The sequence below is a fragment of the Myotis nattereri genome, assembly GCF_964212035.1.
Source record: "Myotis nattereri genome assembly, chromosome: 6".
In the NCBI taxonomy this organism is placed as follows: Eukaryota; Metazoa; Chordata; class Mammalia; order Chiroptera; family Vespertilionidae; genus Myotis; species Myotis nattereri.
The window spans coordinates 19,197,102-19,216,761 of NC_138081.1; the positions used below are offsets into that span (position 1 = coordinate 19,197,102).

General features: G+C 36.2%; 1 protein-coding gene across 1 annotated transcript in view; it reads left to right on the forward strand.

The window, feature by feature from the left end:
* CD2AP (CD2 associated protein) overlaps positions 1-19,660 on the forward strand; it is a 114,451-nt gene that overhangs the window by 54,180 nt on the left and 40,611 nt on the right. The window contains exons 4-8 of the mRNA XM_081093990.1: positions 2,490-2,590; positions 5,487-5,607; positions 11,222-11,409; positions 19,082-19,160; positions 19,554-19,648. Coding sequence (XP_080950116.1) covers positions 2,490-2,590; positions 5,487-5,607; positions 11,222-11,409; positions 19,082-19,160; positions 19,554-19,648 — 584 coding nt within the window. The remainder of the gene's footprint in view (positions 1-2,489; positions 2,591-5,486; positions 5,608-11,221; positions 11,410-19,081; positions 19,161-19,553; positions 19,649-19,660) is intronic.

Sequence of the window (19,660 nt, forward strand, 5' to 3'; positions counted from 1 at the left end):
CATTGGTTATGCTCATATGCATGCATACAAGTCCTTTGGTTGTTTCCTTACCTCCTCATCCCCCACCTTCCCTCATGTGTTGGACAGTCTGTTCAAGGCTTCTGTGATGCTGGTTCTATTTTTGTTCATCAGTTTATGTTCATTATATTCCACAAATTAATGAGGTCATGGGGTATTTATCCCTCTCTGACTGGCTTATTTTGCTTAGCATAATGCTTTTCAGTTCCATCCATGCTATTGCAAATGGTAAGAATTCCTTCTTTTTTACAGTAGCATAGTACAGTAGGTCCTCGGGTTACGTTGGAGATCTGTTCCTACAGAGTGACGTAACGCGATTTTCACTGTAAGTCGGAACCCACCTACATAAGCACCTACGTCACTCACATGGAGCACATACACAACAGTAATGAAGTGAAACAGAAAAAAAAATTTAAAAGAAAGATAACAATTCCTGACCTTTACATAAAGCACATGTGTACATACGTCGAAATGATGGAACTTTTTTTTTTTAATAAATAAATAGGAGATGGTGACATAACCACAAAATGACGTACTAACCCGAGGACTGTCTGTATTCCATTGTGTAGATGTACCACAGTTTTCTAATCCACTCATCTGCTGATGGGCACTTAGGTTGTTTCCAAAAATTAGCTATTGTAAATTGTGCTGCTATGAATATAGGGGTGCATATATCCTTTCTGATTGGTGTTTCTGTTTTCTTGGGATATATTCCTAGAAGTGGGATTACTGGGTCAAAATGGAAGTTTCATTTTTAATTTTCTGAGGAAACACCATACTGTTTTTCACAGTGGCTGCACCAGTCTGCATTCCCACCAGCAGTGCAAGAGGGTGGGTTCCTTTTCCTCCGCTTCCTCGCCAGCAGTTGTTGTAATTGCTTCTTATTTGGAGATTATAGATTCTTCTATCTACCTGATTGTCATGTCTGTTTTTGCACCTCTTCACAATGTTGGTTATGATGTTCTTCTGTTGTTTTGATGGTCCAATTGGATTTATTTTTTGTGTTGATAATTTCATAGATATATAGAATGTGAGAGCCGAAGTAACTGCCTTCTCATGATGTGCCCAGGGTAGTACAGCTTCAGCTTTGTCATTTTTGCCTCCAGCATAGTATTCCATGGTGTAAATGTACCACAGCTTTTTAAATCCACTCATCTACTGATGGACACTCGGGCTGTTTCTAGGTCTTAACTGTTGCAAATTACGCTGCTGTGAACATAGGGGTGCATGTATTCTTTCTGATTGGTGTTTCGGATTTCTTAGGATATATTCCTAGAAGTAGGACCACTGGGTCAAATGCCTGTCTCATTTTTAAATTTTTGAGGAAACTCCATATTGTTTTCCATAGTGGCTGTACCAGTCTGCATTTCCACCAGTGGTGTACTGGGGTTCCCTTTTCTCCACATCCTCACTACAACTTGTTTTTCATGATTTCTCCGAATTCTTCAATTACTACTCTTCCAAGTCTTAGCCTCCTCTTGATTTCTTTGAGTAGCAAGAAGCAATCCTTTAATTAACCATACTTGGTCATCTACCCATAGCTGCTTTAATGATTCACTTTTAAAGATGGGAGTGATTCTGAGTTCCCAATTATTAAGAGTTTCAAAGAAGTTGAGAACCACAAACCTGGATGGTTATAAGTGATCATAACTTATCTGAATAAATGAACCTTGTTTGAAAAGCTAACACAAAAAAATTTTAAAAATATATGTTTTTAATGATTTTTAGAGAGAGAACGTGAGAAGGAGAGATAAAAGCATTGATGAGAGAGAAACATCATTGATCGGCTGCCTCCTGCATGCCCGCTACCAGGGATCGAGCCTGCATGTGCCCTACCAGAATTAACCAGTGACCTCTTGGTTCATAGGTCAATGCTCCAACACTGAGCAACACCAGCCAGGCTAAAAATAAAACTATTTTTATCATTTCCTATATGAGTTTGATTTTTATCTGTCAGAAAACAGGGCTATTAAAGAAGATAAAGTACATTGTAGACTTGTGCGTTTTATCTCTTGAAACAGATACTCTTAAATTAGTTCATTTTAAGTATTCCTAGGCTTTGATCAGGATGTAGTCTGGAAATCATTGGCGTGGAGGACTTGTATGTGATACATTTTTTGTGCCAACAGTGTCTTTTATATTCTATATTTTTAGTCTCAAAAGTGGCAGTTGACATTTTACTTTTGTGTAATCGGTGGGATCAATTGTATAAATGATTTCATTGCTGTGATCCTTATACATTTTTTGTAGTTGGTTTGAATTTATTTGGGGCTGAATAGATTGTAACGTGGGGGCAAGTTGGAAAGCCAACAAGAACTGATTGTGGTTAGTTGCTTAAAATGCTTACATGTTCTGTTTCTGTATATAAATACTCTGACAACAAACATAGTATGTAAAGTATGTAAATAAAGGTGCTATTGCTTATTTTAATGATCTTTCTTAACCTGACTTTTTTAATGTTACTTTTTTAGAGATCAGGAAGCGGCAATGTAAGGTTCTGTTTGAGTACATTCCACAAAATGATGATGAACTGGAGTTGAAAGTGGGAGATATTATTGATATTAATGATGAGGTAAGGAAAACGTGTTCGAGATTAAGCAGCAGTTAGAATTAATGCTCTGGATATCAGAAAAATGCTTTGTAAGGATATTAATTTTTTGTTACAATTTTTTGCAAGTTTATTGGTTTTCTTTTTTAATAAAAATTTTTAGATACAGACTTTAAAATTAATCTTTAATGACTTACTATCTCATTGTCTTATATGTAGAAATAAAATTTCACTCATCCTTGCTATATCTAATATTTGTGTACTGTATTTGTTGACTTTAGGAAGACAAAACCTTGTTAAACTAAAAATTAATGTAATCTAAGTGTTTAAGAATATAAATAAACCTTTCCTTTGATTCTGAATTCGCTTTAGGTACAAAGCAGTAAAATAGAAGAAATTTTACCTTTTACGTAGTAAAGGAATACTTTAAAAAGAATCTTTATAAAGCTTTGCATGGTTTGAATTATCACATTGAAATATTGCCCAAAAACATGTTTCCCTCATTTTAATGTTTTAGAATGATATTTAAAAATATTTTAGCCCTAGCCCGCTTGGCTCAGTGGCTAGAGCCTCGGCCCTCAGACTGAAGGGTCCCAGGTTGGATTCCGATCAAAGGCACATAACTCTGTTGCAGGCTCTATCCCTGGCCCTGGTCAGGGGCATGTGCGGGAGGCAACCAGTTGATGTATCTAACATTGATGTTTCTCTCTCTGTCTCTTCTCCCTCCCTTCCACTCTGTCTAAAAATCAATGGAAAAATATCCTCAGGGGGGATTAATGACAACAACAAAAGTAATAATTTCACATCTCTGTTTTTACCATTAAAGGAATATTAAAGTTTTACTTGGCAATTGAAATTCTCATTTTCAGTGTATATGTTTTGATATCATATAGTGCCACAAGGATTGATATTGTGTCCTAACATGTAATGTAGTTTATCACTTAGGTTTATGTTAACTTCAGTGTGTTTATACAAAGGGCAATTCTGTTTTTTTTCTACTAGTTGGCAATGATGATAATGTTTATTGAGCCTATATCATGCTTGAAAAAATGTTTTACATGTATTATTTCCTTTAAATTTTTAAACAACCTAGAGATAGGAATTTTTATCCCAGTTTTACATATGAAGAGATTGAGTCATAGAAGATAAGTGATTGGCTGTTCCATTTACTGTTGTGGTAAAGACAGGTTCATGGGTGTGTGGGTCTGGAATTCAGATAGGGCACAGTAAGGATGACTTGTGTCTGTTCTTTGATGTCTTGGGGCCTCCACTGGAAAGATTCAAGATTGAGTGCTTGTGGAATGATGGGAAGGCCTTTTCACTCACATGTCTGGTGCTTAGAATACTTGAAGGTTAGGACTGACTGTGGAGAGCCTTTATGTAGCTTCTTCATCAGGATTGCCTTTTTTACTGTAGTCGAGGGAGGGCTCATGATAATTGGACTTATTACATGGCAGTTTAGAGTTCTTAAAGTGTAAGCATTTCAGCAAACATAACCTTTTATAATCTAACTTTCACCACATTCTGTTGGTTACAAGCAAGATTGAAGGGGTTAGGGACAAAGGCCACCACTTCTTGGTGGGAGGAGTGTGTTAAGTTTATTTTGTAGGTGAGCATATGGGATAGATTTTGTTTCAGACATCTTTGCCCAAGTTCATATGCCTGGCATGCAGAGGAGCTGGAATCTGAATCCACACAGTCTGCTTTTGAATCAGTGTTCTTTACCACCGTACTACCTACCTCTTAAGAATTCCTTAATTAATAGAAATTATTATAGGGTTAGTTACCTAAGTACCCAGTTGCTGCCAATTTGGGATTCCAGGTGTAGATAATAAATTTTTTGATGTTTACCTCTTTGTTGTGCCTGTTCAGTTTGGTCTACTTTCACAATTGAGTCCCCCTGAAAATGCTCAGGTTTTAGATTTTGGTTTACTTCTGAGCTTTTTCTCCTCCTTATGTGCCTCTTAGTACCTTGTAGTTATAATGCACCAAGCCAACTGTCCCTCCTTTCGGGTGTATGGATGCCTTCGAGCAGGGATCTCAAGTTAATCTTTGAGCACCCACTCCTACAACTAGGTAAAGAGGTCGGCTACTCAAAATTATTCATCAACAGAATCAAGTGCCTTTATTATTGGTATTTTATTCTAGTCTTTTTAAAATATCTAATTATAGTAAAGAAATGGTTCACTTTAACCAAACAGCTTGTTTCAAAACCTAATAAGGGATCGACTTTTTACTAGTGAAATTCCCTTTAATGTGTTTCTATACATGACATTAAAAATTAACCTGAAAAAAAAATAGTTAAGTAACTTCATGAAAATTTAGTATCCTTGTTAGTGAATATAGATTTTTCTAAAGAGTTTGGTTTCTGAGGATATTTCTGGTTGTGGTGGAGGCAGTGTTTAGTAGAGCCTGAAATCTTGACTTTTAAAAGTAAATGTTTCTTTTTCATACTTAGGTTAAGACTTGTTATTCAAGTAAAAGGCTGAGGAATTTCATGTGTCTATTAGGAGGGTATATTCTAATATTCATCAAACTTTTTCCAAATCAAAAATTTACAAATACTGAAATATTATGTCATAATTACAAACCAAGGCTCAGTAGTCTTTAAAAGAGTAACATTCCAGAAGAAAACTATTTTCTTGCTATTAATACATTATTCTTGGTTATCTGATACTTTTATAGATTACAAGTTCTCAGCAAATGTTGCAAAGTGCTGTTGATGTGGTTAATCCAATCTATTTAGATTTAATCTATGTAGAATATATTTTCCCATTGTATTTTCTTATAGGTTTAAAGGAATTATTTTGCATTACTAACTTTGTGCTCATGCACTTCAGTAGCTTAAATTTTTCCATAGGGGGAAGATTCTCATTTAGGAGAAATTTTTTTTTAATTTTTGAGTTGTGAACTCTTTCAGGTAGAAGAAGGCTGGTGGAGTGGAACCCTGAACAATAAGTCGGGGCTGTTTCCCTCAAATTTTGTGAAAGAATTAGAGATAACAGATGATGGTGAAACTCATGAAGCCCAGGAGGATTCAGGTAAACTCAAAAAATTTTTAATAGATTTAAATAAACTTATATATCAATTAGTGTTTATTTTATATTTTTTTGAATCTCTTTTTTTTACTTTTGAACTGTGAGCTTTGGTTTATCTACTTTAAGAAAAAAACCCACCAACAATAACTTATGACAGGGTCTCAAAATGAACTAAGTAGGCAAAATAACAATGTTTTTTCCTCTGATGTCTGCTTTAGCTTGAAGTAAACCTGTAGTACTGTATGTACTCTGATTGTGAAGTGATAATACTTACCTTATTTCTTCCCACTTAAGATGCTTACATACAGTTTTTTTAAATACATATTTTTATTGATTTCAGAGAGGAAGGGAGAGGGAGAGAAAGATAGAAACATCAATGATACACCCCCCTTTGGGGATCGAGCCTGTAACTCAGGCATGTGCCCTGATGGATGAATCAAACCATAACCTCCTGGTTCATTGGTGGATGCTCAACCACTGACCGACACTGGCCAGGCTTTACATATAGTTTTGATCTGATTTTGCAAATAGCCTGTTCACAATTTTAGAAATTCCTCAAGTCAGAGATGCTGAAGTCAGTCTTCAGTGCAGATACTGATTCCATTGAAAGATAGAAAATCATTGAGATAGGAATAAATAGAGGACTCATAACAAATAGACTTAGTATTTTACGTTACACTTATTTGAGAATAATTGGTACCAGTTCTGAAGTCAAAACTTACGTTTTAAGGATGTATAGTAACCATTAGAGAACAAACAAGTCCTGAAAACATCTGGCTTAAATTTAATGGTTCACTTACTCCATAGCAGACTGTCCCCTGATTTACTTTTGCTCCATATTGTTATATCTTATGTTTTATAGGTATTAGATCCTCTGATATTTTTTCTTAACATTAGAATTTGGTATTAATTAAAACTTATCTTGAAATGATTTTTATAATGCTATATAAATTGAGCCCTTAAAATATGTACAAAATTTAAAGTCCAAGTGGGACCACTAGCAAAAGAAATCAAATTTAAATTTGGATATAGATTATTATTTTTATAATTGTGAATATTTTGGGCATTTTTCTCGCATTGTTTAGCCTTATTTGAATTTTAGTAACCTTGCAGTTATATCTGTTAAAAATACACTTCCTTGCTTGTTTAACCCATTTACAATAACAAGCGTTCTAAATGTGGAGCTTTGTGATTATGGGGTGGTAAGACAGCGGTTTAAGTGCACTATAATTCCATTTTTTTTTAAACTCTAGGTTTTAGGCAGAGAGTATTTGAATATTGATTTGAATGCCAGGAAGTGAGTGTGCTATAAAGATTTTAGAACTTTAGTGATAAAAGTATATAATCCTTTAAGTTTTAATTTAAGAGTTTGATCTTACACATTAAAGAATTGACCTTCACTCTTCCTGTGTCCTAACAAAGTGTAATAGCCTCTGTTTATAATTGGTATTTTAACAGTCTTTTTAGGTAGTAGTGTGTATTTCTAGTAGCTGTTATAGGAATTATAGTTGACTATATATTATGAAATGTTATTTTTTCCCTATAGTATTGTAATGCCATATCCACCACAATTTGATTGTTTTACATAGTTTCTCCTTACCCTTTTTTCATTTAGTAGAGCTCTTCTGTTCTTTTCTTTTAATCAATAAACTGAAATAAATGGGATAATGTTCTTGGTTTCACCAGTTAAACTCTAGCTATTACTGTTAAGAAGATAATTCTGATTCTAGACAAAAGCTAGACAATATTTCCTGATCCTTCATGGATAACTTATTTTTATGCCCTCAGTTTTTATTGAAGGACCATAGAATAAGAGTTACAAGAGCCACTATTACATTTTTATAGGAGTGTGGTAAATTCATAATTTGTTCTGTTCTGCAAAATCTCCATTTATGTCTAATAAGTATCTTAAATTTAAGATGGTCAAAACTGATCTTCTGTCCTTTTCTTGGCACCCAAATCTGCTCTATACAGTCTTTTTATCCAAGTTAATGACAACTCCATCTCTCTCTTACTTAGATCAAAGACTTGGATTCACCTTTTACTCTTCTTTTTAATCTTACACTCTATTTGTCACCTACTAAATAAATGTGCAGAATCTGTTTTCTTTTACTACCTCCACTGCTGCTACCCTGGTGTAAGTTTTATTTTGCTGTATAATTGTAACAGCCTGTTATTTGCCATTACTTTCCTTCTGAATGTTCAAGTGCTCACTTCTAGTAGTTATGCGTTTTAAGAAATCAGGAACATTTTAGTCTCACAGCCTTTGTACTTGCTGTATATCTTTGGGAATGTTCTTCGAGATCTCCCTATGGCTTTTGGTCTGATTTCAATAGTCTGCTCAGAAGTCACCTTTTCAGTTAGGCCTTTCCTAATAGCTCTGGATAAAACAGCCAAAAGCTCCCATCCTCCACTCTAATTTCCTTTTATTCTTTGATCTTTGACATATTTGTTATTGGTCCTTATTAATTTTCTTATTGACTGTGTACCCTTGTGTTAAATATACATTTTGTTTTGTTCATTGCTGCATATCCAGTTTCTAGAACATTGGCACATTGATGCTCAACGAATGAATGAATGGATGGTTTTTGTGGTTTACAGAGAACTTTTCAAACATTTTGTCATGTTAAAGTCTCATAACTTTGGAGGAGATTAGTTCACTCCTGTTTTAAAGGTGAAGAAATTGTAACTCTGAGATTATTTATCCATGAAGTGGTAAAAGTCACAATTGGAATTCTGTTCTGATCTTTTAAATTCACTATGCTATTTAATATGTGGGGGTATGGATATTAGATGATTCTCATTATTTTATCCCTTTTGTTTGCCTGTTGTCTTTTAATTTTAAAAAATCATGCCTGTAGAATTGTCTTCTCATATACTTTTATTCCTATGCAAGTTATGAGCAGTGATATCAGTGGCATTTGAAAGTCAATGCCAGTGAAGGAAAATTCCTAATATAAATTTAATTAATTCAAAATTCATATATTTGTTTATTCATATATTAGTTCACATATTAATTAATTCAAAATTCATATATTTGTTTAATATATTGAGTGCTTATTGGTGAGCATATTATGCAAGGTTCTGAGAATACAGTAGTGAGCAACATAGGCATGATTCTTCTCCATATTTGAAGCTTCTAGTCCTTTGAGAAAGAAAAGACTTAAACAAGTGATTATAATTCCACATGAGAAATGTTTGTGACAGGAAACTTTAGGGTGCTATAGATGTATGTTAGAGAAACCAAACTTAGCAGGGTATGAGGGACTGCGCCTTAGAGGAAGTTACAGATTGAGATCCCGAAATAGGTAGGAGATCCCTAGGCAAGTTTGTGACAGAAGATAAAGAAAGAGCATAGTATTTTCAAGATCCTGAAAGAGATTCAATTCAGAGGGATTGTAGAGTATATACTTGGATGTGGTGAACGTTGAGGCTGGAGAAATTATTGGGTCAGGTTTAAGAAAGCAATGCAAAAATGCTAAATCCAGGCACCAAGAGTGAAATGATTAGATTGTTTTTAGATAGATTGGTTTGGTTGCATTGTTGAAAGTAGTTTGGAGAAGAGTAAAAAGTACATACGGAGATTAGCTGAGAATGTTTTGATAATTAAGGTAGAAATAGTATCAGTTTAAACTAGAGGAGTGATCATAGGAATGAAGCAGCATGGGTAAAATAGGAGCTAAATAGGTGATATAAAGAGCTGCACCGTGTGATGATGGGAACTGTGAATGATTGAGAAGGAAGAGCCAGTGGCTACCAGGTTTTTGGCTCAAGCTTTGTTGTTGAATCATTACACTAAAATGTTTAAAATGGTTTTGGGGTCATCTAGAATTACATTCAAATGTTGGCTTTGTTACCGTGGCCTTGGGAAAGTTCTTAACATCTCTTTGCCTAGTTTACTTATTTTCAAAATGAGGAGTAATAATGCTAATGTTAAGCCTATGGGTAGTTATACAAAGTAGCTACAATTCATGTATAGTGCTTAGAAAATGCCTGGTACAGAATAAGCCCGAAATAAATGGTACTACCATTTTAATTATTACTCATTGCTTTCTTACTGTTAAATATCAATGAGCTGATAATCACGGATTTTTAGGAAAATTATTCTTAAATTTTCTTTGATGATTTACTCTAGAACTTAATTTCTTAGATTATAGGGCCTGTGAGAATTTGTTATGAGCTGTGCTTTTTTTGCCCAGAAAAATGAACTGAAAAAATATCCAGTTTTCCTTGGGGCTGGTCATGGACTCATTGAGGCCTCTGAATAAGAACCTTTGCTACTGAGCAAGAATGTAGAAACAACTTTTTTACTCATATAACATTAGACTTTCTTTAATATTTTTTTTACCATTATAATGTAAAATTTCATCGACTTATGTTACTTTATCCATGAGTTAAAAGGACAGATCTTGAACTGTTGACTTTTTAAGATAAAATTTTTTTAATATTACCAGTTTTTGTATTTGGAAACTACCACTTTTAAAAATGATTAACTTTATCTCTTTTAATGCTTCAGACTTACATTTCATATCTTTGCCCAAAGCTGTAAATTTTAAAAAATACATATTTTTGTTGATTTCAGAGAGGAAGGGAGAGGGAGAGATAGAAACATTAACAGTGAGAGAGAATCATCAATTGACTGCCTCCTGCACACCCCACCCTGGGGATTGAGCCCGTAACTTTGACATGTGCCCTGCCTGGCAATCGAACCCTGACCTCCTGGTTCATGGGTTAATGCAGCGGTTCTCAACCTGTGGGTCGAGACCCCTTTGGGGGTTGAACGACCCTTTCACAGGGGTCACCTAAGACCATCGGAAAACACATATATAATCACATATTGTTTTTGTGATTAGTCACTATGCTTTAATTATGTTCAGTTTATAACAATGAAAATACATCCTACATATCAGATATTTACATGGCGATTCATAACAGTAACAAAATTACAGTTATGAAGTAGCAACGAAAATAATTTTATGGTTGGGGGTCACCACAACATGAGGAACTGTATTAAAAAGGGTCGCGGCATTAGGAAGGTTGAGAACCACTGGGTTAATGCTCAACTACTGAGCCACACTGGCTGGGCACAGAAGCTGTAAATTTGACATGCTCTTGTTAAGGATTTTGTATATTATGATTTTTTGGATTTCTTAATTAGCATTTTACTAATTGAAAATATCTAAATTGCCCTAACTGGTTTGGCTCAGTGGAGAGAGCATCTGCCTGCGGATTTAAGGGTCCCAGGTTTGATTCTGGTCAAGGGCATGTACCTTGGTTGCGGGCACATCCCCAGTGGGGAGTGTGCAGGAGGCAACTGATCGATGTTTCTCTCTCATCGATGTTTCTAACTCTCTGTCCCTCTCCCTTCCTCTCTGTAAAAAATCAATAAAATATATTTTTAAAAAAGAAAATACCTAAATTGTTATTGTTTCACATAACATCCAGAAAAACATCAGGATAAAGTATATCTTATTCTTTTGAATATGTTAGTGCTCAGTCATTTAACTTATTTTTATTTGACATTTTTTATTAGGAGGCATAGAATGTAAACACTATGGAAGGCGGGGGGAGTATCAAGATTTTCATGTCATTCTTCAAAAACGAATTACTCTTTCAGAATCTGTTTGGACTGGGCCTACCCTATCTTTCCCCTCTCAGGGGAATGGGAATGAAACTGCACCCGGATCGGTGACACAGCCAAAGAAAATTCGAGGGATTGGATTTGGAGATATTTTTAAAGAAGGCTCTGTGAAACTTAGGACAAGAGCATCCAGTAGTGAAACAGAAGAGAAAAAATCAGAAAAGGTAATATCGATAAACTTCACTTAGATTAATATCACCATTTCTCTCATTAAGCATTTTTTAAAATGTAAAAATCACTTTGCAACTCTTAAATGTTCTTTTTTGAGATCGCTGATCATTGGTTAAGAAGACTGAGAAAACTCCTTTCAAGTTTACAGTGATTAATGTTTCCATTTGATTTTTATAAAATTAGAATGTTTTGTGGTAAAATTTAACACAAACTCTCCTTAGTGGAAGCCTTAGAGTTTTAGTTGTCACAGTTTAAAAATAGAAAAGGCAAGTCTTTTTTTTCCTTTTAAAACTAAAATTACATATTTAATTTGAAGTAGGTCTCAAATGGACCATTTTTAAATGGCTTTAAAAATGAGATATGAAGTGTATTGGGCACTGCTTAACTTTTCTCTGGCATTGTAACATAGGTCAAAGTGAATGTACCATACATTCTAAGCTCTAATAAGAGATTTAAAACTAAATCTTGTGAGTTTTTATTTTGGGGGGAAAATAGCTACAATCTGAAGAGCATTTATTTCAAAGCTGTTGTTCCTGGTGTTAATTAATATCTGGGAGCTTCAGATGAAGTACTTGTTTCAGATAGGAGGCTCTCCTGTGATGTTTACGGCATTGTTTCCTTTTTAGTTCTCCTTTGTATGTCTTTATTTAACTCTTAAAAGTTTAAGATATTTCAGTATTTACTTGCCTTGTTTAGCTGTATTTCACTTTAGGACTGTTTTGGTTGGTGAAATACATATTTAAGTTTTCTCCTAACATGTTTAGTTTCAACTTTTTTTCTTTCTTTCTTAGCTTGCTACATATTTTCTCATGTAATTGTGATTTGGGTTTGGGAAAGAAAACTTGTATTTTGTATCTTATCTTCTCCTAGCTATAAGACTTCTAGCCTTAAGATTTTGGGGCCTAATTGATTCTTGGTTTTCAAGATAAAGATTGGAATTCTTGTGGATTTTGGAGTGGTGCTATAGCTATAACAGCTAGGAATATTGGAGAGGCAATGTCTGCATTGGAGAGCCATTAGAATAGATGATATGGGGTCTCTTTTCAACTCTACAGTTTAGGACTATATTGAAACACTTCATTTGATTAATGACGACACCAACATTTTTTAATTATTAAGAATATTTTTATTAAACAAAGTAAAACTGCAAAAACAAATATGTGCCTTTTTCCTAGAGGCCACTGTTTCAAAGTGCCATTTTATCTCTGGTTTGAGAATCATCTATTTTGCTTTGGAAGGTCTTTCAGGACAGCTTGAATGCTCTTGTCAGATGGGAGTAATAAAGGTGAATATGTGTGCAAAACATTAGCAATGGCATTTAGAAGATGATGCCCAGGACCACCAGTTGCAGGTTCAGGTGGATTAATAAGACACAGCTGTGGAACAGGGATTCACACCTGTTTTTTGGGTATGGATCCTCGGGAAGGTTGAAGACTTAGTGGCACATTTTTAGCTCATTTTGTCTTTCCTGTTGAATCTCAAGGCTTCATATTACGAAGTGGAGTGTTTTGCTGCTGGAAAAGCTGAATGAAATTTTGCTTCTAGATATTTAACAAAAAGTTCTGAAAAAGAACCCTTTGCACAACTGCTGTATTGGTCTCAGAGCTATGTGGGGGACACTTTTTGATCTAAGCCACTTGATCACCCACCTAGTAACACTGCCTTGCTCTTTGTTGAACAACTGTTCCATTTCCTTGCTTTTGATATGCAGGGTGCTTCCCATCAGTTGTAACATTTCATGATGTTCATGTTTAGATGTTTGAAAATATCCTCTAAAGCAGTGGTTCTCAACCTGTGGGTCATGACCTCTTTGGCAGGGGTCGCCTAAGACCATCCTGTATATCAGATATTTACATTACGATTCATAACAGTAGCAACTTTACAGTTATGAAGTAGCAACAAAAATAATTTTATGGTTGGGTCACAACATGAGGAACTGTATTTAAAGGGCCAGAAAGCTGAAACTGGTTTGGCTCATTGGATAGAGCGTCAGCCTGCGGACTGAAAGGTCCCAGGTTCGATTCCGGTCAAGGGCATGTACCTGGGTTGCGGGCACATCCCCAGTAGGAGGTGTGCAGGAGGCAGCTGATAGGTGTTTCTCTCTCATCGATGTTTCTGACTCTCTGTCTCTCTCCCTTCCTCTCTGTAAAAAATCAATAAAATATTTTTTTTTATAAATAAATAAATAAATAAATAAATAAATAAATAAATAAATATAAAGGGCCAGAAGGTTGAGAACCACTGCAAAGAGATTTCTCATTTGGACTCTGTCGACTTTCCTTCTGTGCTACTTAGTAAGTTAATTAATTTCTTTTTTATGTTATCCAGTACTTCCCGTTGGCCCTCATTTTGTTAAATTCTTTAATTTGTTCTTGTTCTGATACAAGCCAGCATTCATTTTATCTAGCTACCCCCCACCAAACGCCCCCAGTTTTCCATCTAGACCAGTGGTTCTCAACCTTCCTAATGCCGCGACCCTTTAATACAGTTCCTCATGTTGTGGTGACCCCCAACCATAAAATTATTTTTTTCATTGCTACTTAATAACTGTAATTTTGCTGTTGTTATGAATCGTAATGTAAATATCTGATATGCAGGATGTATTTTCATTGTTACAAATTGAACATAATTAAAGCATAGTGATTAATCACAAAAACAATATGTAATTATATATGTGTTTTCCATTGGTCTTAGGCGACCCCTGTGAAAGGGTCGTTTGACCCCCAAAGGGGTCGCGACCCACAGGTTGAGAACCGCTGATCTAGACTGTCTGCCTTCTGTATCAATTCAGCTAGTACCAGCTTTATGTTAGCTAATGTGTGAGCACACTGCTTTTCTTGTTCCTGAGACAGAAAGCTGTAATGCACTTTCATCTTTCTCCTTGGTGACAACATTCCATTGTTCCTGCAATGACTATACTTACTGACTGACTCGATGGCTTGCATTAGAAGGTGAATCTGGCTTTTCCTTCAACACTGTGACTTTCCTTCTCAGATTAGCTGCTCCATCTTCTGTAGCCCAGGCTTCTGGCAAAGGGAAATCTTGTGATCCTAAAGCATGGTTAAGGGATCTCGCCAGCTCCTGCTTTAAGTGTAATTCTTTGTCACATATATACCGAACCTCCTTCCCATAAGGCACAGGTTTCCATTTGTTTCTGTTTCAGTGCAAACAGGACTTCGTTTCCCTCCTGATGAAACATAACTTTCTCTTCCTGGAGTGATGTGACTGCCTTTAAGAGCTGATTTAATTGGTCCTGTCCTGTTCTTTTTTTTCAGTAATTACTCTAAAACAAGAGTCTTTTTCGTCATTGCAGCATACTTCAATTCTTTTTCTTTTTTCACCATAGAAAGCCACACATTTGTCTTTTGTAGTGCTTGATTTTCTGTTTGCTTTTCCTATGAAGTTTCTACTATTGTTTCATTTCCCTGTTAGATTATCCATATGTTGACTTCAAAATTCAGTAGTCTCCTCCTTTAGGTTGGTTACCATCTACCTCAGAAGTTTATTTTCACTCACTTAATTAGTAAAATTTTCACTTGAAGAAAGAAACTCATCACATTTTGCTTTGAATAAGAGCTCTTTTTTCCTTAATAGATTTTGTAAAACATCTTGTTTCTCCTTTAGCTGCTTAATTTCTGAATCAGTTTGTTCACGTTGTTTTCTTTCTGGTTCAGAGGTGGCAGCAATTGAATCAATCTCTGGTGATCTTTCTCTCTTCCTGGAGGGTTCTAATTGTTGCTCCTTTTTCCTGCATTGATTTCTCAGCCCTTGTAGCCCTTCTGAGAACAATTTAGAAGACTCACTGAGTTCATCAGATTTCATTGCCTTCAGAGAGAGTGCATTCTGTGGTCATTGACCCGGTGGAGGGCTGTGGTAAAATAAGCTCAACTGACCTAAAACAGCAGAGCTGCCTTATACTGAGCTGAATTAATGCTGGTTCCTTCTCCAAAAGTTGGTTGTTTTCAATGAGATTGTTACCTTGGTTTAAGCTACTCCATCTCATTATTTTATTTTCAGCAGCAGACAGTGCTTGTTGCACTCAGTGATTCTTCCATGAATGTAGTTTGGGGAAGAACTTTTTTCTTTCTTGTCACACTATTTTGCTTTGTAACAACAGGCTTCAATTCACATTCTTTAGCTGTTTTCCTTTTCCTCATTCTTTTCATCTTGTTCTCTTTTTGAAACATCTCTCATTTTGTACAGATGGTAATTTTTTCTTGAGGAATTTAATTCTGATTTAAAATCCTATGGTCTTTTCGTGAACTGGTTTTTTGGTTGTTTTTTCTGTTTGTAGAATTGAATAGACTTTTTGCATATCATGAATTTTAGATTTCGTGATATTTAGGTCACTTTCTCAGATTCCCTGCTGTAACAGATTTTCAAGTTATTCAATTTTTTCTTCATATTCATTTATTTATGACTAGAGGCCCGATGCACGAAGATTCGTGCAAGAATGGGCCTTTCTTCCCCTGGCTCTCCAGCTGGAGCCACCTTTGCGCCTTCGCTCCATCCCCGAGCCTCCTTTCTGCCTTCCTTCAGACCCAGAGCTGCCTTTCCGCCTTCCCATGCTGCCCAGAGGCCCCAAGCAGCTGGGGCGGTGCTGAATACCTGCATAGTCGCCATGGCTATGATGCAAGTGTCCTGCCCTACCCAGCTGCTTGGCACCTGTGTATGCAAATTAACCTGGCATCTTTGTTGGGTTAATTTGCATACTCACTCCTGATTGGCTGGTGGATGTTGTGAAGGTACAGTCAATTTGCATCTTTCTCTTTTATTAGTGTAGATACCTACCCCTTACTTATTGTGAACATTCTGTAGCATTGCCATTTCAAATTGATGTTTACCAATATATTTGTTTTGCCTCTGTTTAAGTTTCTTGATGGTTTATTGGAATTTGTAGAACTCATGGTGATCACAGCTGTTGGCTGTGGAAGTCTGAACAAAACACCTCACATGACTAACTTCAGCCTCAAGTATTACAGTTGTATTTGACAGTTTATTTCCTTGTGATGAAATCAGGTTAGGAAAGTCTATGTCATCTCCATTGCAAGCTGAAGCATGAAGGTTGATGTCATCACCACTGAAGGTGATGCAGGAATGATGGTACAAGGCAAACTCCAAAATTTCTCACTGATTGTCTGACTGCAGTTTCTGCACCTTGTTCTTTAGCACAATCTGTCTTCCTTCCAGAAGTTTGATTTCCAAGTCTTTTTGTTGTAGTTGATGTCAGAAAGGAGCATTTTTGTTGTTTTAGTTGAAGCTCTGACGTTTCATACTTCTGTTCTAGGTCACCACAGAGAGTTTCAGGTTTCTCATTCTCTGCTTTTGAAATTGCCTGAGTGGCTTCCACCTCCTTCTTCTTAGAGTCAAGTGTTTCTTCCTCTCTTATTTAAAAATATTTTTTTATTAACTTCAGAGAGGAAGAGAGAGATGGAAACATCAATGATAAGAGAGAATCATTTATTGGCTGCCTCCTGCACGCCCCACACTGGGGATCTAGCCCGCAACCTGGGCATGTGCCCTGACTGGGAATTGAACCATGACCTCCTGGTTCATAGGTTAACATTCAACCAACTGAGCCATGCCGGCCAGGCTCTTCCTCTTTTTTTTTAATTATTTCATCAGCATCTCTTTTGTGAAGTTAGAGATATGTCTCTGAAAGGAGCTACAGTGCTGCCCACTTGCCCCAGAGAATGGCCTTAGCCAGAGCCAAGGCCACCAAACCAGGAGGCCATTGCTGTGGGTCATAGGACTGACCTGATCCGCCTGCCAAAAATGTCCAGTGCCCAGGGACAATCCCACCAACTGTCCAGGAATTGCTGCATGGGCAGGGCTAAGGATCAAATCACAATGATCCATTTCTAGGCCACACCTGAGTGGTGGAAGGGTCTTTCCACGTGGGGAACACCTGGGAGCTGAAAGGCCTGGCCTGGGCCTGACAAGGTGGGCTCCTCTGTCCCAGTGACTGTTTCCACTCCACCAACATAAACTCTACTGCCACTATGGCCACTGTGAAGGCATTGCCTTCAAACACTCCCTACACGCAGGCAAGCAGAAACTACACATTCCCTTTGACTTTTTTGTCACACAGCTCATGTTGTCCTGCAGTTTTTGATTTCCACGCCACCATTTTGTTTTGTTTTGTTTTGTTTTTACATTTGGGGTAGAATTCACACAGTGACACATATTCATCTTAAGAGCATAAATGGGTGATATTTGGTAGATATCTGTGCCTGCGTATTGACTCCAACACTAGTGATTTTTTGATTGCCATTTATAATGTCCACTATTCCAGAGTTGTGATTATGATAGTAGTCTCAGGGTCACCCTACATGATGGACTTGCGATGCTTACTTTGATCACTGACCTAGGAATTGATAAAGTAGGGAGCACATTTGCTATGTTTGTAGATGACACCAGATTGGAAGATAGGTGGTTAGAATTAGGAGGAATTAAAGTGTTTTAAAATTTAAACAGAACAACCTTGGCCAGGTGGGTTCGATTTTTATTCAGGGCACATACCTAGATTGTTGGTTTGATCCCTGGTCAGGGCATGTATGGGAGGCAAACACCTTTTTTTTTTTTTTTTTTTTTTACATTTTAAAAAATATATCTTTATTGATTTCAGAGAGGAAGGGAGAGGGAGAGATAGAAACATCAATGATGAGAGAGAGTCATTGATTGGCTGCCTCCTGCTCATCCCCTAGTGGTGATCAAGCCCACAACCCAGACATGTGCCCTTGACCGGACTTGAACCTGGACCCTTCAGTCCACAGGCTGATGCTCTATCCACTGAGCAAAACCAGCTAGGGCAAGGCAAACCTATTGATGTTTTTGTCTCACATAGATGTTTCTCTCTCTGCCTCCCTTCCCTTTCCTCTCTTTAAAGTCAGTGGGTAAGTTAGCAGTGTGTTCAGATTTTTAACTAAAGCAATGAAATCTAAGGTCAAATAGAATGTTATTTCTGGGACTAGGACTCAAGGAAATGGTATAAAATGGCAAAGGACTTAACTGTAGTAAATTATAGTGGAAAGTTGTCTACTAGACTATAGTTATAATAAGACTATAGTTATAATGACCTTAATGATATTTTCATTGCAATAGGAGCAATGAAGTAACAAGACTCTCTCTCTCTCTCTCTCTCTCTCTCTCTCTCTCTCTCTCTCTCTCTCTCACTCACTCTCATTGAAGGAAGTTTAATGATGTTTAAGAGCTCACTTTCTGACTTTCAATCTGGGTTCTACTAAATTACTCTTCTCATAGTCGGATTATGTAAATGTTTCCTAGTCTATAAAAGGAACAAATGATAGTGCCTGCCTTATGCAGGGTGTTCTGCAGACTAAGTTATAATGAATGTAAAGTTCTTAGCTCAGGGGTTGGCCCATAGTAAGTTTTTAAATGCTATTGTTATTTTAGAGGTTCTAAAATTAGGGTAATGTATTATGGGTATCAGTATTTTTTATCATAAAACCAGGAAGTTTTAAAAGTTAGATGTTCTGAGCTATCATTTCACTTTTGAAATCTTTCTCTTTCTTATGGTAGAGTTTTCAGTCACGTTACTAAGTACTATTAGGGAAAACTGGATACCTGTAAATGTAAACTTTGTTTAACAGCATTTTCTTTATTCTAACTTAAAATAGTTGATCTTATCCTTTTCTATTGTAGCCCTCAATCATACAGTCACTAGGATCCAGAACTCAGAACACGGAGATAACAAAATCAGACACTGAAGGTAAAACAAAAGGTAAGTGTTTCAATAAAATCTTCATACTAAGATTGAAACATGCTCAGAAATTTATATTTGTTGAAGGCATTTGTCAACACCATACCACTTGATCAGAGTATTAAATCCTGCTAGCTATAGGTATCATGAGGTCAAAGATTTTAATATGCTTTGTTCACTAATGTTCTACCCTGACAGTTAGAACTGTGCCTAGAGCATAGCAGGAACTTCGTAAGCAGTTGAATGGATATGATTAATGAAATTATTACTTAATTTCACATATGGTATTAGCTGAAATTATTAAATTCATTTTAATAGTTTCTAGTATACATTACTTTGCACTAGATAGAAACTTAAGTATTTATGGAAAGAATCAATGTATATAAGTTATATTACTTACATTCTTTATTTTAGCTAAGGACTATTGTAGAGCGTTATTTGCCTATGAAGGTACTAATGAAGATGAACTTACTTTTAAAGAGGGAGACATAATCCACTTGATAAGTAAGGTAAGATCTTTC